The sequence below is a fragment of the Schistocerca gregaria genome, chromosome 1, assembly GCF_023897955.1.
Source record: "Schistocerca gregaria isolate iqSchGreg1 chromosome 1, iqSchGreg1.2, whole genome shotgun sequence".
Classification (NCBI taxonomy): domain Eukaryota; kingdom Metazoa; phylum Arthropoda; class Insecta; order Orthoptera; family Acrididae; genus Schistocerca; species Schistocerca gregaria.
In genome coordinates this window covers 635,255,852-635,277,921 of record NC_064920.1, presented here as the reverse complement: position 1 = coordinate 635,277,921, position 22,070 = coordinate 635,255,852, and the positions used below count along the sequence as shown (strand labels likewise).

Genomic DNA, 22,070 nt, shown 5'->3' with positions numbered 1-22,070 from the left:
TTCCTTTTGTTGCTGCTGGAATGTTCCTCTTGGGGGAATTTGGCCACCTATTTTGCAGACAATGATCCTGCTCATGTCCGACGGTATGGCATTTCTTACAACAGTAAGCCCAGCAGAGTTTGGCCACACTGTTAGGCTTTCCACATCTCTGGCAATTCGTGTCATTCATAAACACACGTCGCGCTTCGCTGACATGTGCGGAGGTTTGATACAAGTCTTACCATTTCCTCGTGTAAAAGAGCAAGTCTGAGCGCTTCATGTGAGGAAGTGGGGGAGGTGACCATTACCTCACTCCCTATATGTGAATTGATTCCACATATGAATACATCGATTGCTCTTGCTTCAGTTTCTTTGATTAACACTCATTACATGTATTATCCCTTCCTATGGTGTATGTGCAAGAAGACACTGCCCTAATTCTGTCTGCAAATATTTTAAACTCCTCCCTGCTTTTATGTCTAAGGGTGGACAACCGATCGCAGTAATAGCTAACCCCACGCTTGTCAGAATAGTGCTGTGGTAACCCCTTTTCCAAGAATTCGAAAATGAGTGCTTCCCACAATGCATCTACTGATTCAACATAAGTTAGCGCATCACCTGAAAGTTTCAGCTTGGTGACATTTAACCAAAAAATGGCCTGGCCATGCGCATGTATGTCCCATGTTCCTGACATTTTGCGAAAACATTGTTATTGGCTATAACTGGTACTAATTTTTCTGTTTCAACTTTAGAGGCTCTTGAATTGACCACAGTTGCCGCATTATCAGCAACTCTGGCTTCATGTGACAGTGTTTTTACATGCTGTTGCAGTAAAGTAATGCGATCAGGCTTGTTTGGAGCCACAGTTGCAGCATCGAGAGCCGATTCAGTCCTCTCCAGTGGTGGGCAAGGACGTAAATCAAGTGTGGTTACAAAACTGGAACTGAGACCAAACAGATGTATTCCAGGCAATGGAAAGATCCTTCAGCAGAAGTTTGCCGGAGTTGTTAACTGGCAGACTGCATGACAGTGACACATCACTCGGAGATGGCGGCAGCTTTGGCATTTGTGTTGGGGGTGGCAAAGGCGGCAACGGCATCAGTGGCGGTGAAGGAGGTGGCGGCGTTGGAGCGGCTGTGAGAGAGGGTTGTATTCCCAAGAACTAACACTAATGGTTACAATATTCATGAAAATTGACTACAGTCATGGAATGAACCTCACACACATGCTGTGGAAAGGGCATTTGGCCCTCAATAGGAAGGTCTGGTGGACACGTCCAGAGGGTAAGGAAGCTGGCAGGCAAGAGCGTGACCCACTGTTGCGACTGCTACCTCACTAACCCCTTATGTACCCCACATGATGGAACCCAGTCCTCCCATTGGCAGGTTTCTGGCAGAAAGTTGGCATCTCTCACTCAGCAATACCATAGTGGCATCCCTAGCTCAGTGTAATAGTGCAGGAGCCAACCACACGTACTGCGGAGTAGTTTACATAAATGCCTGAGGCTAAGTTAAGATGGTGGAAGCAGAATGCAATAAAAATATTTACCGTAGTTACCCTTTACCATATACAGTGGATAGACATCTTTTTTGTGTGGTTTTGTTCAGTTGTTGATAGTTGATGCAGGAACGCTATTTGCCATCCTCCTCCTTCATGAGGACCACAGGAGAGGACAGAAGACTCTGAAAGTTCAGTGATGTCATCTTACAACATCTTCTTCACTTCCTCCTGGATTTTCCATTGTTCAGCAGGCCTTACTCTGTATGAATGCTGGCTAATTCTAGGTGTCCTGCGTATTGATACAATGCTTTACTGTGGGCTACTTGGTCTTCCTGTTTTCCCTCCGGATTTGAAAGCATCCAAAAATTGGTGACAAATGGCGCTCATTTGTTGACGTTGTATGTCAGTCAGGCCAGATTATATTGGCAGTTCAATAGTAGCTTCCTCCCCAGCATTGTCTGTAGTGCCAAGAGCGCATTATTTTTCATTGATGACACAAAACTGTTCTTCTTGAACTGATTCGGGCCTCCCTACAGAAAACACACACACACACACACACACACACACACACACACACCTTTAGGGGTGAGTTGTGGCTGTGTGTGCCAATTTTTGATCCAAAGTTCTCCTTTACCACCTAGAGTGCATACTGTTTTGTGCACCTGAGTAGCTTTTTGCAATCAAAAAAAGGATGACTGTTTATTGAGTATATAGCCTGCTGACTGGAACATGTCTTGTTGATGATGGCGGGATAATAAAGTCTTCAGTGGCAAACAACTGTCCCTGAGCAATCTTTGTTATGTGTGCTTGTTAGAATAGCTTAACCAGTCTGATCTCCCACAGTCTATGACTGCTTGTGATACCTGCAAAAAGTTCCATCCAAGAAAAACTTAATGACTATATTCTGTTAAAACGACAAACTGAAAGGACTGTGTTCTGTCATTGATAGTCATTCTTGCAATACATGATCCTACTGGCTAGGCATAGTTCCCATTTGTGACTCTCAGCACAATTGCTTTTTATCACAGAACATATTCTCCTTTACATGACGATGATAAACATATGGTATTGTAGAAAATGAAGCCCCTAAGTTGACTAATAGCTTGGCCATCGATGATTATGCCTATGAGATTTTCTAATGTTTTGGTGATGATTATGCTTGAACGATTTTCGTCTGTGGTGTCCTCACCTCCATAGATAGTTGCCTCATTTAGTTATCCTAATTCACTAGGCAAGGTTCTGGAGAACAGCTGCAGCGTGTTGGTGGACAGTGATCGTCTGTAGTTGCCTGGTGTTTAGTAAATCTGTTGTGTTGGTTGCTGTCTGGCCACATGGTAGTCACTGAAAACTCCTCTCCTTTCTCTGCAGAAGCGGACAACATGCCCAAGGTCTCTACATTGAAAGTATACCATTGTGTTGTCCTCTCTCCTTCAAATGTATGTTCTCCTGTGGGTTGTTATACGTGGCTGAGGAATTGTTTGTACCAGCATTGGGTATTGGGTTATCATTTGATGGCTGTGGCATAAGTCCGCATTGCCAAGTCCATTATTTTTGTTGCATTTGACTTGTGAGAGAGATTTGTGCTAAAGACTGATACATATCTTCTTCAATATTTCCATTGTCTCCTGATGTACGATGTTGACATTCATGGTTATTATCTCTTGCTTAATCAGTCTGACAATTCTGGCTGCCGTAAGATGCTGTATCTCTTCTCTTAATACCTGACATATGAGAAAGGCGAGTCATGACATTGACTACTACAATAAGGTCCACATTTGGGAGTCAGTCACATTCTATTCATCTGATTCATTTTCTGTTGTATTACCTCAATGTGCTAACACCACTTGATGAATTCTTCGGTTGTGGCATCCTTTACCAGAAGAGCTTGGTCAAGTCTTCTCTGTCCCCTTTTATCAAACATGAAATTTTGTCAGCTACTGTCATATTGAGATTCACAGGGTGACATAGGACCAAAACGTTCTGTATGTAAGACTGTGTTGTTTCCATATTAGTGGCTCCTGTTTGTAAATGGTTTTTCTGCTAATTGGACTGGCTACTGATTGTCGCCAAATGTTTTCTTAAGTTAGGCCTGGAATCTGTCCCAGCTATTGAGCTTCTCTTCTTGTTCTTGAACCGTTGCTAGGCTGTTCTGTCCAAATAAATGTACACATTTGCCAAACACATCATGTCATCCCACCCATTGTATTTAGTGACTCGGTCGAATTCTTTCTGCCATTTTGTTGGGTCTGATTAGCATCTGCTGGAAACCATGATGGAAACTTGATGTGCAGTTGACTTACTGCAATTTTGGTATCCATTGGTCTCCTGAATATACAGACTTAGGGAATGATATACTGCTTGTATTCTGGTTCCTGTCGGCGTATGTGATGACGTTTACTTTGCATAAGTGAAGCCACAGTGATGTAGATGTTTTGAAGTACCTGGCATCTCCACCAAACAGTGTCACACCTTAACCACAATAAGTCCAGATCTGAAAGCAATGTCATCAGCAAAGTACAACATTTAACACTGAAAGCACTTTTATTATGATCACGTCATACAGCCATAATAAGACTGACCTCTGGACAGAGAGTGCTGCTATTTATACAAACATTTAATATTCCAGACTATAGAAACATTACAAAAATTAGAAATTTCGAGAACCTTCCAGAAATGGTGAATACTAAATAATGAATAACTGCTGGTGGTCTGGTTTAACTGTGACCTGCAGCAAGTAAGCCATTCTTGCTAACCACTATGCCACATTGCATGGTGTGCAACTGACAACAATATTTATGTATTCACATGTATACAGGCTTTAGTTTTAGGCCATTTACAGCACAACAGGTATTATATTTGTTGCACCCAGACTGCTCCAGCAAATTTTCTAATGTTATCCGCCAGCCTTTCAATACAGCACCATACTGATCTTATCTCCATTACTCAACAAAGAATTTACTTGGTCAGTTTTCCATCCACTCACCAAGCTATATGTCCCACTCATGTACATTTCATTTTCATAACAGTCAAAATTATGTCTTCAACTGAAGCCTGTTTCCTGATGCAATTAATCCCACCTCTGGTCCTTTATTTTACAAGTCCGTCTCAATCACACAAACTTTTACACATTACTATTACCGCTTTCGTCTACTGCCATCTCCAGATCATAAAAATATTCTGATGTAGTATCAGCATCAAACTAAACATGTAGGTACGTAATAAGTGCTCTAGTCCCCTTTTTTCCCATTTCTCTCTCAGCTATTCTCAACATATATCTCTCCATTGTTTCCTGAGGAACCCAAATTTTTTTGCATTAAAAATGCATGTCTTACTGGCATAAAACAAAATTGGTAATACATTTTAGATGTGTAAATTACCCATTTCAGACACATTGGGACTTCGTTTTGAGAACTGTATTTAGTTTTACCAATAACACTCTGGCCCAGTATTATTCACTACCATGAACCAACTTTGACTTTTACCTACATCAACGTCAGTATAAATAACATATATAATCTGTCAAAAGATGCACTATAGCTGCATGTGTTGATTTCCAGTTTTTTGGCTTTTCCGACACCAAGCAACTACTTAGACACTTACAAAGAGGACACAAATCATCCTTTCCTTCCACAATCTGGTAGGTGAAATGGCATCATTGAGTGATAAAAATGCTAGTCATAGTTCTGTTGCTGTAGGCACTTGGGCCTACAGTTGTCCACTAGCAATTTGAAAGACACAATTGTGCACAACTTACACAACAGTAAGGAGAGGTGGACTACAGAGTGGTGTGACAGTTGTCATTGTAGGAAAGCTAAACATGACCAGAAATGATTAATAAAGATGTAACACAACAGACAGAAGATTACTTAACTTGTATTTCTCCAAACATATGAAGGATTACTACAGGTGATGCAACAAGAAATACAATCCACCTCATGTAGTAGCAACGAAGATGATGTTGGGGCCGCAACTAGACGTCGTCTGTGCATCATCTCATAGTGAAGTGGCTCCAAGTCCGAGCCGAGTGACCTGAAGGTGTGGCTCAGTGAACGTGCTCCTGTGGGCCCACTGGATCCCGCACGACCACTATCGGTGTTGGATGGAAACTTGCTAGTCTGCTTCCAACTTTATTCACCGGTAAGGTGGCATTGATTTATGGTACCACATCCCTCCCCCACAAACCTCCTCACAGTCGTCATTTAGTATAGATTAGCAAACAACGACATTGTGTAGGAGTGCTGGATGCAGATGGCAATAAGGAGACAGGAGCCAAAACTGAGGCTGATGCAGAGCTCCCACCAATCCCCTGGCATATGCCCTGAGCCTGCCCGGAACAGCAGCTGAAAAACAGGGCAAAGGGCACACATCCGCATCCGGAGATGGGACAGCAAACAAAGACGGAGGCATCTTGATGACTGCAGACACACCTAAGGTGCACGAGGGACAGCCACTGGGAAGAGGGGCCCATCCACTGGCAATGGTGGCTGTCAAGACAGTGACAACTGCAAAAGGGCATCGACATCCATCAGCTCAGGGACCGACGCGGGGCCAGTGGGAGCCAGGTGCAGTGAGGGCTCCTGTGTCTAGGCATGCACAGAATCTGACAGCACAGTGCCTGCTGCAGGAGTGCGTGATTCACGTGGATAACTTGATTCTGATGGCGTCACAGCAATCCTCTCGGGCCCTGCAGGAGAAACATAGCAAGCCCATGTATCATACAATGGTACCTCGCTCACAGTGCCTCCACCTGCTATACAATTTTTAAAAGATTGAATTGTTAGTTAGATACTTTTACTGTCTAGGCAGATTGGTTGCCACCCATTGCTGGGTATGCATCAACTGAGGCAGGGTGTGATAGCACCAACCATGCAGCTCCGCCAGCAATGGTCTGTAGTGTAGTTGGGAGCAGCAGGAAGGCAAGAATAGCAACAGCACTTGATCCCCTGTGTGGGAGGCACAAAGCTTGTCCATCTGTTGCTTGACTGTTCGTACAAAGTATCCAGCTTTGCCATTTGATTGTGGGTGGAATGGTGCACTCATGATGTGCTTGATGCCGGAGGCGGTGCAAAACTCTTCAAACTCAGCAGCAACAAACTGAGGGGCACTGTCAGTCATAATCACTTCAGGCAATGCCTTGAGGCAGCAGACTGGCGTCAAGGCCCGGATTGTGGAACGAGCCATAGTAGAGTGCATAGGAACCACAAAGGGAAATTTGCTGAAAGTGTCAGTGATGATTCGCCAGTATGTGTTCCAGTAAGGACCCATGCAACAAGTGCAGGCTTTGCGAAGGTGCTTGAGCTTTGGGCCATTTAAAGTACTGCTGAGGTGGAGCTGATTGATGTTCAGCACAGTCTTGGCACTGAGAAGTCAGCTGTTCAGTTTGTGCATCCAGATTGTGCCATGCGCAATAACGTCATGCCAACTGCTTAATGCAAACGACACCCAGTGACCGTGGTTTAATAAATGAAGCACATCAGGCTGGAGAGTTTGGGGAACAACAACATGTAACTTTTCATTGTCATTGTCATTGTGAAGCACATGACACCTTGGTGAACTGCAAGGACGTGCTGGCAGGCAAACTATTGGTGAACCACGCAGCTACAAGTCTGTCTGGTTGAATGCAGCCAACCATTGTGAATATAGTGCAACAGAATCTGCAAATCAGGATCCGGTGTTGTGGCCTGGGCAATTTCCCAGTTATGTAACAGAAAGCTGTGCAAAACAGCTGTGTTGTGCTCATTGGTGTAGCAACAAGAAGCAGAGGGCTTGTCAAATATGGAATTTGGTCCAGCAGGGAGGTGAGAAAGAGTATCTGCATTGGCATGCTTAGAAATGGGCTGATACACCTTCTTATACTGTAATTTGACAAAAGAAGAGACCACTGTTGCAGCTTTTGCACTATGTGAGTTGGGTGTGAGTGAGAAGGGCTAAACAAACATTGTAGAAGTTAATGCTCAGTCACCAACTAAAATTTTCTGCCAAAATGATGCTGATGAAACTAAGTGACACCAGAGACAGTGTCAACAGCCTTTTTCTCAATTTGTGAATAATTACATTGAGCTTTGTTCAACAACTTGGAAGTAAGGATGATTGGCCTGTAAACAGCACCAAATTTATGCGACAAAATTGCACTGATGCCGCAAGAGGAAGCATCAAAAGCCAAGACCACAGGTTTGGTTGGATCAAAGTAAACAAGGCGTTGATCACTAAGCAAAGCATCTTTCAACTTCTAGGAAGCAGACTTGCGTCCAAACAAAAGTGATATCTTCCTGTGCAAGTGATGCAAGGAGTTAGATCAATCACAGATGGCACAGCAGGTGATTGTGGCATAGTAGCTATAGTAAATCAAGCAAAGCACAAACACAAACACCAAAAACAGCACAGATAAAGGAAAAAAGTGTGTGTGTGTGTGGGGGGGGGTTGCAAAAGCAGCAACCTTGGAACGTGTAACATGTGTAACATAAAGAGCACAAGCAAGGCAAACACTGGGTCCCCCAAAGGCAATGAAAAACAACAAAAAACAAGCATAAAATGACAGAAAAGGAAGAAGTAAAGTTGAAGACTTAACAACAGCCACACATAGGTTCGATAACTCATCACCAAATGTTGTATACGGCTTCGACACAACAGTAAGGAAAGATGGGCTACAGGTTGGTGTGGCAACTGGTGTCATAGGGAATCTGCACAGGAGCAGAAATGATTAGCGAACAAGTAACACACCAGACAGAAGATTTATTTAACTTGTATTTCTCGTAACTTACAAAGACTCATTGAAAATGATGCAACAAGAAATAGAATCTAGCTCACACAATAGGAACAAGACTAGGTGGCGCCTGCAAAGCATCCCATATCGAAGCAGCTCCAAGTGCGAGTGCCCTGAGTCACTGCTGCCGGCCATCCCATAATAGGAATTTATGTGGCTGGAGGCTTTCTTGGTAGGAAGGACACCGCGTGTTATCTTGGACGGAGAGTCAGTGATAGACATAGAAGTAACTTCAAGTATGACTGAGGGAATTGTGTTGGGATCCATGGTGTTCATGTTGGATATTATTGACCTTGGAGACAATATTAATAGTAACTTCAAAATTTCACAGAAGAAGCAGTTATCTATAACGAAGTATGTCTACAGAAAGTTGCACAGGTATTTAGTCAGACCTCGATAAGATTTCAAGGTGGTACAGAGATTGTGTACTTGCTGTAAATGTTCATGCAATTCACGAAAGAAAAGATGTGGTTATTGTGCATATATGGAACAAGGCAGCATGAATGGTCACAAGTATTTGGCACACATATTTAAATAGTCATTTCCATGTGTGAATGTACTGGCAAGAAACCACAATAACTGATACAGTGGGAAGTGCCATCCGCCAAGCACTTCACAATGGTTTGGAGAGTATGGATTTAGATGAATGCCTCCCACATAAATGGCCACATGGGTGACTCAAGAAAAGCTTCAAGGCAAGTCCTTATCATTGAAAGAAAACCTAACTGCCTACCAGATGGGTACGGAGTAAAGGAACAAACTAGGAAGTGATCATGATGAGAGTCTGTGAGTTCTGTTTTTGAACAGCTCTCTCTCTTTCTCTCCCTCCCTCCCTCTCCATCCCCCCCCCCCCCCCCCCCCCCAATACACAGAGTTAGAGACTGCAATGAAAGCACTGAAAAAAAAATCAAAACTTCAATGTAAAATAATAAAGCAGTGCTAATAATATAATATAATATAACACAAATAATCAATGAAAGCACAGAACATCTGGTCAAAGCACTGTAAGCAAACTGTAGTTGTTGAAGTGACACATCTCTCAAATGTTGCAGTATGAGTGGTAATACGAAAAATTTATTTTGAAAATAATCAAACTACATTCATAAAATTTGATGATGATGTAAGTCCTTCTGTACATATTCACTCTTCAATGTGACACATTTTTCCCAATGATATATGAGCTGGTGGAGATTCTGATTGGTGAAATTTATATTTTGGCTATTCAGGAAATGTCACGCCTCAAAAATCCAGACGTTGCCCTTTTGGAAATGCCTGTCACACAATTGTTTCTTTGCTGAGGGAAAGAGTAAGAAGTCCTGGGGCCCGTGTCAGGAGACCTTTTTTTTTTGGGGGGGGGGGGGGGGGGGGAGGAGAAATTTGACCCTTTAAAGAAGTAATATGTATGACTTTGTCCTGTGCAGAGTGAACTGTGGTGTTGTCATGGATCAAAAAAGTCTCCTTGGCTGCTTCGTCTCAAAAGCCTCCTGTAAACTAGTGGAGATTTTGATAGTATGCTCCTATGACAACTTGCCCATTATGAATGTAACACGTTAGCACCATGATTTAGATTATACGATTCTCCATCCATTCCAGATAATGATAGTTGTAGGAAACTGAGAAGTACAAGTGTAAGATGGAAAGGAATGCCTCTTGCAGATGAGAGCACTATAATCCTAGTGGTCAACTGCCTAAGCATTCTCAACAAAGTTCCAGGAAGTCATTGTCAATGACTTCCTGGCCAGGACCAAGACCCCATTAGTTCCCCAGCCTCCCTACAGTCCTGACCTGGCTCCCACTGACTTTTGTTTTGTTTCCTCGGTTAAAAGAAGTCATGAAAGGAAAACATTGGGACCCGATTGAAAGCATCCAGGCACGTGTTACATCAACTCTAAAGGACATTCCGGAAAAGGCATTCCAGGATGCCTTCCAGGTATGGAAACACTGCCTCCAGAAGTGTATTGACGCAAGAGGGTGCTATTCTGAAAAATGTTGATTATTTGTACGAATATATTCAATAAATGATCTTTTATGAATTTGGTTGCATTACTTAAGGCTTGTATATGTTCAGTAAACTAGATAAAAAATTGGTAGTGTCGTATCTCAGTGAGAAACTTCAAACTTTCAGCTTGGGAAACGAGCATGTAGAGGAACTACATCCAAAGTTTAAAAGAATAGTTGACTAAACACTGGATAGATATCTACCCAGTAGAACAGTTCATAGCGGGAGGGACTCTCCATGGTATACAGTCACTGTAAAGAAAATTCTAAAGAAACAGAGACTACTGCATAACAGATGTAAAACAAAGCATATGACTATAGATAGAATGAAACATGTTTGCTGTCAAGAGAGTGATGCGCAAAGCTTTCAGTGACTACTGTAGCAGAATATTGTCAAATGGTCTTTCACAAATCCCAAAGAAATTCTGGTCATATGTAATGGTTGTTGGTAGCACCAAAGTTAATACTCTAACACTATTGAATGAAACAGTAACTGAAATTGAGGGTAGCAAAACAAAAACTGAAATTCTTGACTCTGTTTTCAAATGTTCCTTTACAAAGGAAAATACAGAAAACTACCCCAGTTTAATCCTTGTACCACTGAAAAGATGAGTGAAATCAGTTTTACTGTCAGTGGTGCTGAGAAACAGCTGAAATCATTAAGACTGAACAATGCTTCAGGTCCTGATGAAATCCCTACCAGATTCTATATTGAATTTATAGCTGTGTTAGCCCATTGTCTAAATATAATCTGTCGTAGGTCTCTTGAACAAAAAACCACACACAGAAAGCACAGATAACACTCGTCTACAAGAATGACAGGAGAAGTGAGCCCCAAAATTACTGTCCAATATCTTTGACACCAGTTTGTTGTAGAACCTTAGCGCATATGTTTGAGCTCAAACATAATTTTGTATCTTGAACATAATAGCCTCCTTCATGCCAGCAAGCATAGATTCCAAAAACATCAGTCACGTGTAAGCCAACTTGCACTTTTCGCACAAAACATACTGAAAATTTTGGATCATGACAGTCAGGTAGATGCAGTATTTCTTGATTTCCAAAAAGCATTTGACTCAGTACCACACTTACACTAATTGTCAAAAGTTGTATCGTGTGAGTTATCAAGTGAAATTTGTGACTGGCCTGAGGACTTTTTGATAGGGAGGACATAGCATGTTATCTTGAATAGAGAGTCTTGTCAGTTGTAGAAGTAACTTCAGATGTGCCTCAGGAATGTGTGTTGGGACCCTTGCTGTTTATGTTGCGTGTTAATGACCCTGCAGACAATATGAATAGTAACCTCAGACTTTTTCCAGATGATGCAGTTATCTATAATGAAGTACAGTCTGAAAGAAGCCAGTTCTTGATGAGTTTTCAGAGTAGTGCAAAGAATGCTGTGTCTTGGTTTAACTGTTCAGAAATGTAAAATTGTGCACTTCACTAACCAAAAAATATGCTATCATAGGACTATAATATCAATGAGTCACAGTTGGAATTGACCAACTCATACAAATACCTGGGTGTAATACTCTGTCAGTATATGAAATGGAATGATGGTATAGGCTCGCTCAGTTGCAGGTAAAGCAACTGATAGACTTTGCTAAAATTCAAATAACTACAGACTTTGGTTTATTGGTATAATACTGGGAAAGTGTACTCAGTCTACAATGGAGAGTTCTTACAAATTCCTCATGTTACCCAATCTAGAACATTACTCAAATATTTGGGACCCATAGTGACACATCTGCAACATTTATGTTGTTTCTTCAGTTCAGCAGGTTTTTTGAATAAGTATGAGCATTTGCAGAACCACATGGGCAGAAACCTTTCTTATGTTGACAATGTTGTGCAAGGTTTTGAAAACTGATCCATGACTGAATTTCACATGTTTCACTGTAATGTTAGTTGTCATATGCCAGTCTCTGATCACTAGCTCTTCTATTTTTCTTGTGATTACCTGTTCTTCACAGAAAGATGGTCTGCCATTTCATTCTGTATCATTCAGCATTTGCTGACAACACTGATGTGATGTGATGTGATGTGATGGTGCATTTTACACTATATCAACTCAGCATTGATTGTAGCTGCAGAAAATAAACTACTGCATGATACTTCACCTTATCAGTTCACAACACCACTTTGTTCTGGCTACTCTAGTGGCATGCTACGGTAGTAGGGGATGGGGATGTCACTATGTACCAGCAAACAGTAAATTTAATTACATAACTTTTATTTTTTGAGATGATAATTAAAACTTTATGACAACTTCTTGTAAATGTCTTTGTTTTGAGTTTGTCCAACATACCTGATATATCTAACATGTTTTCAGAATGATGCCATCTGTTATTGCTTCCTCAACTGATTTTTTTGGCTGAGAACATGTCATTTTTTGACTGAGGTATTACTTCTTCATGCCAACATAAGCTTATCTCCAACTACTTTTCATTCACAGAACATTAATGCTTTGGGTGCACACTACTGCAAACAAAAATAGTCTTCAAGATCAGCCAAAACTTCTTCAGACAGTTTTGAAGGAGAGTGGAAACTCCAAGCATCAGATTTGGAGCTCACTAAAAAGTAACTTATATTCAAGATATACATTCAAGAAAAACAGCAGGAGAGTTTGAAATATATGTGTTTTCCTACGTATGTTAGGAATATTTCATTAAAATTTGACTGACTCCTCAAGAAACACCACTTAAGAATAATCTTCCATATTACACCAAAAATTATTGCTCTCTAGGTTCAAAAATGATCTTTGAAAGGCAGGCATCAACAAATTGGAGTTGTTATGGTATGACCTGTATCAGACAAGCAATGCACGCAATCTGAGACCAGTATACTGAAGATTACCAGTGTGCCTGTCATTATTAGCCTAAACATTTACGATGGGTAGACACCATATCTCCATAGCCATCCCACAGATTATTTGAGAGGAAAATCACAGTCACAGAAATATATACCTGGGATTTGATGGTAAAATTACATCTGTCTTATGATTTAATTAAGTATGATGATGGTGTTTATCAGAATAAAACCTAGAGCTTACCCTTTTTAATTCATTCACAAAAAAACATGATTCTAAAGAGTGGCAATTGACAAAATGACATCAGCTATAAAATCAACCAAAAGCCCAACAAGCAACTATTTTCTGGGATACAGAAATTATCACAACAGTATGGGTGCTCAATGAAACAACATTGGTGCAAAACACCAACTTCTATCACTAATATGCATCTATATCATGTTCAAATCCCTTGTAAAATGACTTTAATGTCCCAGCCAAAATGTCAGTGTAAGAAGCAAATAATACCCAGATCCATTCTCAAAATGTAATACTTATATGGATTAGCTAGATCATTATGACCACCTAACTAGTGGCCGGTATGTCCACCTTTGGCATGGATAACAGTGGCAATGAGTCTTGGCATGGAAGCAGTGAGGCCTTGGCTGTTTGCTGGAGAGAGTTGGTACCATATCTGCACACACAAGTCACCTAATTCCCATAAATTCCGGAGGGGGAGGTGGTGAGCTCTGACGCCTTGTTCAATCACATCCCAGATGCATTTGATCAGGATCAGATCTGGCAAATTGGGGGACCAGCACATTAATTAGAACTCACCACTGTTTTCCTTGAGCTAATGCGCACACTCCTGGCCTGGTGACATGCTGTATTATCATGTTGAAAAATACCACTGCCTCTGGAAGCATGATTGTCATGAAGGAGTGTACGTGGTCTGCGACCAAGCTCCACTGGACCCATGGATGCCCACAGGAATGTTCCCTAGAACATAATGGAGCCACCACCACCTTGTATCCATCCCACAGTACAGACATCAAAGGGATGTTCCCTTATAAGATGATGGATTCCCCCCCCCCCCCCCCCCCCCCCCCCCTCCCTCAGCATGATGAAGAAGGAATTGCGATTCATCAGACCATGAAATACTGTGCTACTGCACCATTGTCCAGTGGCAATGGTCACATGCCTATTTCAGTAGTAGTTGCCGATGTCATGGTCTTAACATTAGCACATGCATGGTTCGTTGACTGCGGGGGCTCATCGTTAGGAGTGTTTGGTTCACTATGTGTTGAGACACACTTGTACTCTGCTCAGCATTAAAGTCTGATGTTAGTTCCACCACAGTTCACCACCTGTCCTGTTGACCAGTCTACCCAGCCTATGATGTCCGACATCTATAGTGAAGGGTAGCCACCCAACCCCATGACATCTAGATATATTTTCACCACACATTAGAGGCACTCACCACACTACTTGAAGATTTGACAAGTCGTGCAGTTTCCCATATGCTCATGCTGAGCCTCTGCGCCGTCAAATCTGCCCGTGGTCAAACTCAGATAGATTGCACACCTTCCCCAGTCTACACACGGACAGTACTCTCACTGATACTACATGCACTGTGCATGTGTCTGACTAGCAGTAACTCCTTGCCAGGTGATGCTGCTATCAACTGGATGAGTTTGTATCAATAGTAGGTTTGTGGTGATAATGTTTTGGCTGATCAGTGTATCTTTGCTGGAATTTGTAGAGTAACTGCCTTATTTTAACAGTCTTATACATTAGGACTAATGGCAGGTATATTATGGTGGGCTACTTCATCCAAACTGATTGCTGAGGTTTTTGTTATTTTAAATAACAGGAATGTATGGCTTGAAAATATTTTACATTTGAATATTGCAAAGCAATAATTTAACACTTAAATGATATAAATGATTGAAGAATGAAAAAGATACAAAATATAATACAGCATGCTAAAAGTCTGTCTTGTTAATTTAGTATGTTAATTGATGAAATATTGGACTAAGTAAAGTAAATGATTCTAGTGGAGGAAATGAAAACTGTCAAAAATTGGATGACACAGTGACATATGATTAAATTGTATAATATCCTGTAAACTTACCTGCTCTGATGTCTATGATTTATCCTAGAGCTAATGAGGAGAATGTTGCGTCTACAGAATGGAGAGCATCCAGGGTTACATTTGCTAGCATGAAACATAACAACATATATTCAATAAATTATGTTCCAGCATTGATACCTATGTGATCATTGTGTCTGCATTGTATTGCACTAGTCAACATGTGAAGTGCATTTAGGCTGTCCTCATAAACGAAGTGGCCCAGAGGATTGTAGTCATGATGGACAAAACCTTCTCAATCATGGAACTTGGCGCAACAGTTACACATTCAGTCTCTGTCAGACGTGTGGACCATGCACACAACTTCACATAACACCACACGTATTTTATGTCAGCCCTCAGTCACACTGCCCACGTGCTATAATATTTTCAATATCACCCCAAAATGCAACATTCTTGTTGCTACTTTCAGTTTGGTCAATTGCTGTATTTTTAAGTTACTTTGTTCTGTTACTACAATAATACAAATGTTTGTATATGAACTTCTTTTTCCAGTCAGACAATATGTCGGTAGCCTGGTTGATTGCCCTGAGCTCCAAGACAAGATGGTGAGCTTGGATCAAATGCAGTCTTTTGATGATAAAGGAAAGGCACAGTTTCCAAAACATCTAAGTTTGGCTGAAATTCAAAGAGGAATTAAAGCTGGAAAGTATCATTCGGGTACTTTTTATGCATCTCGTGAAAACTGTTTGGAAGGAAGTGTAAATGTAGAAAGCTACGAAAAGTCGGTAAGATGCTAAATGTAATTTTGTGTGTGTGTGTGTGTGTGTGTGTGTGTGTGTGTGTGTGTGTGTGTGTGTGTGTGTGTGCGCGCGCGTGTGTGCATGCTTACTTTTTTATTTATTTTTAGTGTTAAATTACAGTTAGAGTTACATTACGATTAGAGCGTACCTACTAAGATCATTCATAGCCAAGAGTGTTGTAATGCATCCTACCTTAACTTTCCTTACCATGTAAGCTGCTATAATTTTTCTGTTTTTACTTTGCATACAAGCAACTCTGTATCAATGAATTGAAATTGATATTTAACAGTAATGGAAACACAGAAAATAAATCATATTCATTGACTGTTCTTTGATACTGTGGCTCTTTTATACCAAAAGCCTGTGTTTTACAAATGCTTTAGTTAATAGACCTGAGCAATATGTGACTTTTTGTCACGTTATGCAACACAGAGTTTTTCTCAGAAATTAAGTCTTTCTGTGCAACTTGTAATAGAAACTAAGTATTAAAATTAAGAAATAATGTAACTATACTTTCATAATTCTCTGTGTCTCTTTTTAAAATTAACAGTGTAGGAAGAGATTGATTGCTATTCATCATAAAGGAGACATGTAATGTTGCTGGTAGGCACAATTAAAAGACGCTTACACAAAGTTTTTGGCCTTCATCAGCAAAAGAGAAACAAAGAAACAAATACCATTCGTACACACAAGCAACCACTCCTCACGCACATGTGGCTGCCAATTCCGACAGCTTGGGCCAGAAATTATTATTGTACTGTAGAAGGTTGTTTAATACGGTGTTGGAAACGCATAATGAGTGTTACTAGTGTAGTTACTTAGCAAACTGCAAACTTGCTTTTGAATGTACCACAGTTTCCCAGAGTAAACTCAACAAAAGTAATGTGCATTTTGAAACTCTGAAAGAAACATATAAATGTTGATTTACTTACAAAGTAACAAAACAAAATGCTTCTATTATTTATATGTTTGAGGGCTGCAGAGAAGAAATTTGCATTGTGTTTCATTGTCTGGACATGTTGTCTGCATGTCAGTGTGTCCTATCAAAGCAGAAATGTGAAGTATGATATTGTTACGGTGTTTTAATGAGAGTATAAATGACCATATTAGGTAAATTAAATGTGGTTTGCTGTGTCATGAAATTGCAGTGCATATTGCTCCTCATGATACTAACTTGTTGCATGTGTGTGTGGAAGGAGCTGCTACCATTACTGAAATTTATTTATTTATTTATCTATCTGTGACATTATAAATTGTATGGGTAAATGTTCATAGTACAGACTCATAAATACATTAGGTAAGTACAGGCACATTAATAAATACATACATTATTTACTTTACTATATCATATATTTGTACAGAGTATTTCACTATTCTTGTGAATGTATTGTAAAACATCTCTTAATCACATCAGTTAAGTAATAATTGGCAGAATAGTTTACATTTCAGGTAATCCTTGATAATGTGAAAACAGAAAATTTTTTTAGGATGTTCCTGAAGGCGTACATTTCACTTTCGTCTTTGATCAGCTCTTTTGTCTTTTGATCACTTGTGGAAGATTGTTTTATGATTTAATTCCATTATATCTCATACTATTTTTGGTTATTGTTTTGTTTTTCATACTGAGATGTGGGAGGTAGCTGGATATGGTCCCATGTTCATGCAGGGACCTGTTTGTTATGTACTGGTTGATGACTTTCTTTACATGGATCACTGTCTGCAGAATGTATTATTCTTGCAGACAAAGTTGACACGTAGTGCACTGGTTGATTGAAGCGACTGTAAATGGGAAATGCCTTTATGGTTGTTCCCATCAGCCACCACACCCAGTGTCAACTTTGTTTGCGCTTATAGTATTAACAGGAAACAGTCAAAATTCCCCCACATTTAAACAACCCAATGCAGTGAGTTCTCTTGCTACTTTTTGTTATAACTCCTACAGCCCCTTTTTAGCCTAAAGAGTGTTTGCGTACTCATTTGTTCCCTGTAGGATATGCCATAATTAATTTCAGAAGGGACAGGTACAAAAGATGTTGTTCTGGTACATGAGGTTGTACACAGTGACTTTATTGTTAAAAGTGCCCAGCGTGCTGAAGCTGGTCACTTCCTGAGGACAGTAATATGCTGAGTCCACTTTAGTTGTGAGTTGACATGCACCCTAGAAATTTTGTTCTTGATACAAATTCTGTGTTTTTGATACAAATTCTCTGAGCTCATCTTTCACTTTTGGAGTGTTACTGTTGGATATTCTGCTTACTTGGAAATTAATACTGTTGGTAAAGGTTTATTTAAAAAAATACTGTGGGTGGTTTTTCTTTCCCTGTTGGGTTAATTTGCTGTCTGGTATCTACTTGCATATCTGTTGTACAAGTATGAAATGTGGATTTGTTGTCCAAAAAAACATGTTAAATTCAGAATAATGATAAATAGTGCTTTGCCAAAAGTATGCTCCATCTTTTGTTATACATCTTTCCCATCTTTCAGGCAATTTGTGAATACCACACCAGTAACAATTTTCCCCTTTTGCTGTGAACCATTCATTGGGCCATTTTTTTACATCTTCATAACAGCTAAAGCATTGCTCAGCAAGTGCATGATGGAGCAATACAAAAAAGTAGTAATCGGAAGGAGCCAAATCTGGTGAGTAGGCAGCATGGGGTAGAAGTTCCTAGTCGAGTCCTTCCAACGTGTCGTGAGTCAGTTTTTCTGTATGTGAAGGAGCATTGTCATGAAGAAAAATGACTGTCTTGCCTCTTTTGGTATTGTGCCCTTTTTTCAAGCCGTGTTGTTGGTAACATTAGTATTAACCATTTCCACAGGGTTTAACTGCTTGTAATAGACCATGCCCATCTGGTCCTATCAAACACAGACCATTGTCTTTTTGCCAAAGTGATTTGGTCATGCAGTCAATGTGGATGATGTGCCTGGGTGTACCTATGATTTTTTGCACTTGGGATTCTCAAGTGAATCCACTTTTCATCCTCTGTAACTATTTGATGTAAAAATGACTTCCTTTCATACTGAGTGAGTAAAATCTCACATGTTTTTTCGCACTTTTCCATTTGCCTGTTATTCAACTTGTGTGGTACCCATTTACCAGTTTTCTGAATCTTTCCCCACTCTTGTAGTCTACCGGAAACAGATTGTTAACTAATACCCAATTGCTCTGCAACTTGTTTTTGTGTTTGAAAATCATCTTCGTTCAACAGCGCTTCAAATTCCACATCTTCATGTTTTTTTGGTGGTTTCCCACATTCCTGGTTTGCAACATCAAAGTCACCATTTTTTAAATGCTGAAACCATCGTTCACACATACCTTGTGATGAAGCATGGTCACCACAAGCTTCTCAAAGAAATCAGTATGATCGAGCAACAGTTTTCTTCAAATGAAAACAAAAAATTAATGCTGTCCATGAATGCTCTTGTTTAGTATAAATTCCGACATATTGAACCTAACACAACACTAAGCAAGCACTTTTCCAATTTATCATTGGTGCACATCTGTCACTTGTTGATGGCACAACAAAATTGTGCAGTGTCAAATCTTTATAGCACAAACTGCACTGATGTGACGTCTGTTGTCTGAAATCCACATTTTGTACTTGTACACGTGCCAGATGGATGAGTGTTTCTTCAGCTTTGTCCCTTTGTGCATTTGATGGCTTATCGTAAATTAGAATGTTACTGTCATCACAAAACAATGCTAAGTTTGACACTGGCATTAATAATTTATATATACCTAGAAGAGTATTGACGCCATCACACCCCTTTGAGGGTTTCCAGTATTGATGTATTCTGGGTTGTAAAGGTGTGTTATGGTGCTATTGGATTTTGTTTGAGAGTTCTCCACCCATTGCACAATCTTTTTCAGATATAAATGAAGTCATTTGTTTTCTATGCTCCATATGTCTAGTGTGCCCATTTTATGTAGCAGCATTTTGTAGTGTGCTGTACCAAAGACAGCACAGGGAACAAAGAAACTACAGTTTCAGTAGTTTCAACCTACACCAAAGGCCATCTTTAAAGAAAGTCAAAACAAATCACCTAAACATTTGTTGTAAAATCAATTTGTTGTGATATGGAATTAAATGTGGCTATGTAGATGATATGCTACACAAATACTGTTTTTTCTAGTTAAAGTTTCGTTTAAAATTGTGAAACTATCTTTTTACGTTAACCTTTTCTCATTTCAGCAAATTGTTTTTTTCTCTTGGATCTTAGCGTTTATCTTTGCTGCCCTTTTCTCCTCCTTTTTCAGTCCTTTGATTTCCTTTGTTGGCCTTTCATGCCCGTTTCCTCTCTGTGTTGCGTACTCTTTTGCAACTACTGTTTAAAAATTTATTTTGATTAACTGTTGATAGTGAAGCAGAAATGAAATCTGCAGACACCCTCTTTTATTTGGCATTACAAGGGGCATTCAGTAAATAATGCAATCCTTATAATCTGAAATCAGGTTTGTTTTAATTGAGGATTCCAAAACACCTCACTAGTTTCCTTTCTTCTGGCTAGAAAACCATATTTTTCAACATAATCTCTATTCAATGTGATGGCCTTACCACCTTACTACCTCATTGGGAGGGCATGTATGCCCGCAGGATATCACTCTCCTGGTCGGCGCCAGAGCCAACATCCTGGTGCATGGAAAACCTCTCCTTTATCCATGTATTGTTCCCCGCAGAGTGCGTCCTTCATTGGACCAAATAAATGGAAGGAAGGTGCAAGATCTGGGATGTAGGGTGGTTGAGGAAGAACAATCCAGTGAATTTTTGTGGGCTCCTCTTGGGTGTGCAGATCTGTGTGAATCCTTGTGTCATAATGGAGAAGGAGAAGTTTCCAGAATGAGATTTTCACTCTGCAGCAGAGTGTGCACTGATACGAAACTTCCTGGCAGATTAAAACTGTGTGCCCGACCGAGACTCGAACTCGAGACCTTTGCCTTTCGCAGGCAAGTGCTCTACCGTCTGAGCTACCAAAGCACCACTCACGCCCGGTACTCACGACTTTACTTCTGCCAGTATCTCGTCTCCTACCTTCCAAACTTTACAGAAGCTCTCCTGCGAAACTTGCAGAACTAGCACTCCTGAAAGAAAGGATACTGCGGAGACATGCCAGGAAGTTTCGTATCAGCGCACACTCCGCTGCAGAGTGAAAATCTCATTCCGGAAACATCCCCCAGGCTGTGGCTAAGCCATGTCTCCGCGGTATCCTTTCTTTCAGGAGTGCTAGTTGTGCAAGTTTCACAGGAGAGCTTCTGTAAAGTTTGGAAGGTAGGATACGAGATACTGGCAGAAGTAAGGCTGTGAGAATTGGGCGTGAATCGTGCTTCAGTAGCTCAGATGGTAGAGCACTTGCCCGCGAAAGGCAAAGGTCCCGAGTTCGAGTCTCGGTCGGGCACACAGTTTTAATCTGCCAGGAAGTTTCGTAAGGAGAAGTTTGCTTGCATTTTTGTGGCAATGAAGATGCTGAAATCATTTCTTCAATTTCTGGTGTGTAGCACAACACACTTCAGAGTTGATCATTGCACCGCGAGGGAGGACATCAAACGGAGTAAGCCCTTCAGAGTCCCAGAAGTCCATCACCATGACTTTACTGGCTGAGGGTGTGGCTCTCAGCATTTTCTTTGGAGGAGAGGTTGCATGGCACCAGTCGATTATTGCTGTTTTGTTTCTGGTTCAAAGTGATGAACCCATGTTTCATTGCCTGTGACTATGTTCAACAAGAAATTGTCATGCCCAGCCTCATAATGCACAAGCAATTCCACACATATGGTCCTTCATTGCTCTTTGTGGTGTTCTGTTAGGTGACGAAGTACCCAGAGGGCGCATACCTTTGAGTACCCCGATGGGCGGATGAGAGTGTCAGCACTGCCAACGGAGACACCCAGTTGAGCAGCGAGGAATTTGATCGCGATCCTTCAATCACCTTAAATGAGTGTGTTGCAACACTGCAGGAGTCACAGCTGTGTGAGGCCGGCCGACACGTGATCATCAGACAGGTTTATGTGACTTTGTTGCGATGATGACAGACACCTCGCCCAATGCCTCACCATGCTTTTGTTCACTGCCAGGTCTCTGTAGACATCCAAAAAGTGCCTATGTATATCTGCAATGCTCTGATTTTCACAAAAAAAAAGAAAGAAAGAAAAAA

The 22,070-nt window shown here is 40.7% G+C and overlaps 1 protein-coding gene across 1 annotated transcript in view; it reads left to right on the top strand.

The window, feature by feature from the left end:
- The window catches only part of LOC126360237 (exosome complex exonuclease RRP44), a 167,841-nt gene that overhangs the window by 39,632 nt on the left and 106,139 nt on the right, over window positions 1–22,070 (top strand). The window contains exon 5 of the mRNA XM_050007693.1: window positions 15,676–15,908. Within this exon, the coding sequence (XP_049863650.1) occupies window positions 15,676–15,908 (233 nt within the window). The remainder of the gene's footprint in view (window positions 1–15,675; window positions 15,909–22,070) is intronic.